Here is a 2,886-nt window from a genome sequence, read left to right as displayed (position 1 = left end):
TTTTTTTTTTTTTTTTTTTTTTTTTTTTTTTTTTTTTTTTTTTTTTTTTTTTTTTTCTCTCCTCACTACCATTAGCGCTACCATTATTGTTATTGTTTGGTCTTTCTCGCAAAAAAAACTCCCCCTCAAAAAAGAAGAAACAAATGGGAAAAAAGAGGAGAGAGAGCAGACACACACACAGACCGGACTCCTGGACCGGAGGGGAGGGGGGCACGGCCCCCACTTGGCACCAGCCTGGGGACAAAATAAGCCGAATCGGGTGCTCTGGTGGGGGTCCCTCCCCGGGACAGCGGCCGGAGCCGGGGCTCGAGCCCGCGGCCAGAGGGCGCCGTCCCGGGCGGGCGCTGCGCCGGGGCTGTGGTCTCCGAGCTGGGGGCGGGGTCTAGTCCTGGGGCGGGGATAAGCCCCGGGAGATCGCGAACCTGGGGGCGTGGCTTAGCCGTGGAGGCGGGGCCTCGCGGAACCGGGGGCGGGGCTTCCCCACTTTCCCTCCCCCGCGGGGGCAGCTCTGTCCCGGGGGGACCCCTGTGGTCTCCACAACCCAGCCCAGCCCCACCCCGGGGGGAAGGACACCCCTGGGTCTCCACTCCACAACCCAGCCCAGCCCCACCCCGGGGGGAAGGACAGGGGGGGGACCCCACTTCTCCCCATTTGGGAGCACACGACCTCCCCAGAGGAGGAAAAAAAAGGAGCGGGGGGTGGTGGGGTGTTGGTCTGGCACCTACCCCAGGGAGTGCCGGGTGTCCTGGGGGTCCCGAGGTACCTGAGCTCACTGGGGGTCACCGTGGCTTCCTGGTGCTGGGGGAGGGGCAGGGATCTCTGCAGTGCCCAGGGGGGTCCCCCAACATCTCCGGATGCTGGGGGAGTCCTCAGGGTCTTTGGGGTGCCCATGGCATTCCCAGGGGCTTTGGAGGTGACCCCTTTCCATATCCAGATGCCTTCACAATTCCCAGGGTTTTCAGGGTGCCTGGGGGTTCCCCAGTGTGTCCTCAGTGTCCTGGGGGTTCTCCAGTCTTTCCAGAGTGGTGGGGCGGGAGGATCTTCGGGGGTACCCCCAGCATGTCCATGCCCCCACAGTGTGCAAGAGCTCTGGGGCATCTGGGGGAGTCCTCAGGGTGTCCATGGTGCCTAGGGGAGAGGTGGGGGTGTCCATGGTATCCACGCTGTCTGTCGGGTGTCCCCATGGTGTCCTTGGTGCCCATGGAGGGGATCCCCAAGGTCTCCAACTGTCTGGGGGAGTTCTCCATGGTCTCCAGGGTGCGGAGGTCCCCACAGCGTTCTTGGTGCCTGGGGGGGGGGTTCCCCACAGTCTCCAGGGTACCCTTGGGGTGTCCCCATGGTGTCCTTGGTGCCCAGGGAGGGGATGCCCAAGGTCTCCAGCTGTCTGAGGGGGTTGTCCATGGTCTCCAGGGCGTCCTTGATGCTCATGGGGGCCCCCATGGCCTGATGGTGCCAGGGGACCCAGTCCTGGGGGCCGGGGGGCCACTGGGGTGGGGCTCAGGCCTTGTGCTGTTTGCTGGTCTTGAAGGAGACCTGGAGCACGCGGTCGCCCAGGCGGTAGCCGTTGAGGCTGGCAATGGCCATGGCCGCCTCCTCGTAGTTGGTCATGGTGACGAAGCCGAAGCCCTTGCACTTGTTTGTGGCGAAGTCGCGGATGACCTTGACATTGGTGACAGCACCGAAGGGCCCGAAGAGCTGCCAGAGGACACTCTCGTCCGCCTCGGGCGCCAGGTTGTTTTCCCCACCCCGCCCGGGGGCCCCCCGGGCCTCCCCCAGCCAGCCCTGGCACCGCCTCGATGGCCAGTGGGGAGAACCTGGGCAGCAGCGACAGCGGGCTGGCCTGGGGTCAGGGCGCCCGGATGCCAGGTTCCCCCCCAGGACACATGGGTCCCCTCCTGCCAGGGTGCCCAGCCCGTGCACGGGGCTGGGGGTGCAGAGCCGGACTGGGGGGGGGACTGGGAGGGGTGGGGAGGGGCCATTACCTCTTCACGCCGTAGGCCACATTCAGCAAATTGTCAAGCCTGGAGGGGACAAGAGGCCGTTAGGGGGGGGCACAAGGGTGTGCCCATGTAGATGTGTCTTTGCCATGGGGGTGTCCCACGTGCTGTGGTGGCCCCATCCCCCGGGGAGTGTTCGCATGGTGATGGGGATGTCCCCACACCCTATGGTGGCCCCACTCTCTTGGGGGGGATGCCCCCGTTCCCAGGGATGTTCCACCCCCCCGGGGCCCCCAGGCACATCGGGCTCACCGGAAGCGCTGGGGGGGGTGGTGCAGGGCACCGTAGCGGCGGGCGCTGGGGCAGAGGCTGAGCAGGGCTCCCCCCGACTTCTGGCCTGGGCTGTTGGCGAACTTGACGGTGATGGGCTCGGCGGCACCCAGCGGTTTCTGCCCATGCAGCCCCCGGACGGCCTCCTCTGCCTCCACGCGCTTGTCGAAGCGGATGAAGCCCACCCCCCGTGAGACACCTGTGCACAGGGCGTCCGGGGGACAGAGCCCTGAGACTCCACTGTACAGCTGCAGGACCCAGGCATCCAGGGAATCCCCTCCACAGACCCACCCACAGGACCCAGGCGTCCAGGGAATTCCCCCCATAGACCCACCCATGGGATCGTCCGAGAAATTCCACACACACACACCCCCCCCCGACACCCCACTGCCCACCCACGGGACCCAGGCATCCAGGAAACGTTCCCCCACCACATAGACCCTCCGGGAACCCAGGCATCTTGGCAGCCCCCCTTCTCCTGGGGGACTCAGGCATCCGACGCACCTGTGACCTGGTCGACAAGGATGCGGGAGGTAATGATGCGGCCATACTGGGAGAAGAGCTGTTCCATCTCTTTCTGCCCCATGGCCTTGGGGAGGCCGCTCACGTAGAGGGTGGC

At 65.3% G+C, this 2,886-nt stretch overlaps 1 protein-coding gene across 1 annotated transcript in view; it reads right to left on the bottom strand.

Moving 5' to 3' along the window:
- Positions 1-1,497: 1,497 nt before the first annotated feature.
- Positions 1,498-2,886, bottom strand: part of LOC103899596 (ELAV-like protein 3) — an 11,687-nt gene continuing 10,298 nt past the window's right edge. The window contains 5 exon segments of the mRNA XM_009280089.1: positions 1,498-1,741; positions 1,743-1,814; positions 1,983-2,021; positions 2,250-2,466; positions 2,772-2,886. The exon segment at positions 2,772-2,886 is cut by the window's right edge and continues 28 nt beyond it. Of these exon segments, the coding sequence (XP_009278364.1) occupies positions 1,498-1,741; positions 1,743-1,814; positions 1,983-2,021; positions 2,250-2,466; positions 2,772-2,886 (687 nt within the window).

This window comes from Aptenodytes forsteri, unplaced genomic scaffold (genome assembly GCF_000699145.1).
Source record: "Aptenodytes forsteri isolate BGI_AS27 unplaced genomic scaffold, ASM69914v1 Scaffold611, whole genome shotgun sequence".
Lineage (NCBI taxonomy): Eukaryota > Metazoa > Chordata > Aves > Sphenisciformes > Spheniscidae > Aptenodytes > Aptenodytes forsteri.
Note: the sequence above shows the minus strand (reverse complement) of the source record. Positions and strands in the feature narration are given on the sequence as shown.